This window comes from Penaeus monodon, chromosome 33 (genome assembly GCF_015228065.2).
Source record: "Penaeus monodon isolate SGIC_2016 chromosome 33, NSTDA_Pmon_1, whole genome shotgun sequence".
Lineage (NCBI taxonomy): Eukaryota > Metazoa > Arthropoda > Malacostraca > Decapoda > Penaeidae > Penaeus > Penaeus monodon.
In genome coordinates this window covers 16,721,728-16,722,781 of record NC_051418.1, presented here as the reverse complement: position 1 = coordinate 16,722,781, position 1,054 = coordinate 16,721,728, and the positions used below count along the sequence as shown (strand labels likewise).

At 34.6% G+C, this 1,054-nt stretch overlaps 1 protein-coding gene across 1 annotated transcript in view; it reads left to right on the top strand.

Moving 5' to 3' along the window:
• The window catches only part of LOC119594094 (endosome/lysosome-associated apoptosis and autophagy regulator family member 2-like), a 20,119-nt gene that overhangs the window by 10,314 nt on the left and 8,751 nt on the right, over nucleotides 1-1,054 (top strand). The window contains exon 2 of the mRNA XM_037943149.1: nucleotides 798-921. Within this exon, the coding sequence (XP_037799077.1) occupies nucleotides 798-921 (124 nt within the window). The remainder of the gene's footprint in view (nucleotides 1-797; nucleotides 922-1,054) is intronic.

Here is a 1,054-nt window from a genome sequence, read left to right as displayed (position 1 = left end):
TTTCAAAAAGAGTGTCAGATGCTTCCCTTTTGTGCCTTGCTTAATTTAATTGTTTACTCATGCATTTTACCAATGACTTAAATGAATCATTAGTGTTCAGCACAAAATGTAATGATATCAGTCCTCAAATCTTAAGAGTGCCACATATAGGCTGTCCCCTTTGGCTACATCACGGAAATATCCATAAGTTGGAAGACTGCATTGGCATCAAAAATTATTATCGCCACATATGACACCTCCTCTGTAAGCACTTGATCTGAAATGGACTTATCTAATACGTGATTAGATTGTTAAAGGTATCTTTGCCCAAATTAAAAATATTTGTTAGAGATGATATGAAAGGTTAATTAAAGTGTTGAATGTGATTAATGAAGTCTTTATATAAGAGCTCTCCGTTACACGCAAATGTAGTGAAAGACAAAATTCATGTTATTTTTAATCTTGTATTGATATCCATTTTGGTATGGTTTTCCATTTGTAACGATTTTATTTTACTGCAGTTGATATCAGATACTAAGATTTAAGTTTTCTTTATTCTGAACTGTGATATGCTTGAATAGAGAACAACAGAGGAATCAGATTGTTGATACAGTTCCTTCCTGATATAAGTGATCAATCATTTGATTCTATATTTTCATTGTATTTTTGCCTAACTGCAAATAGTATAACCTCATTATTTACTTTACCTTTCCATACAGCAGTCTTTAGTATTTCGGTATCAGTAACTGACATATATGCTTAAGCACTATACCGTGAATGTTCATCTTCTGATATGAATATAATTGATTTTCTTACAGGGGGATTTTCACTATGAGTTCACTGAGTGTGATGAGAAGGGAGGCCGTTGGAGGGTGAGCGTTCCCAAGCCTGGTGTGTGTGAGGGCGGTGCACCCAATCCTCCAACTCGCACCGAAGATTGCAGTAAGTTTAACCGAAACTATAATCTTTTCTTGGGAAATTGTCATCTTTTGTATACTGAGTTTGTAATAACCAAAACTGAAATAGGCTGTAGGGGTTCCTAACTCTTTTAAATCTAACAAGATGGTTGAGATAG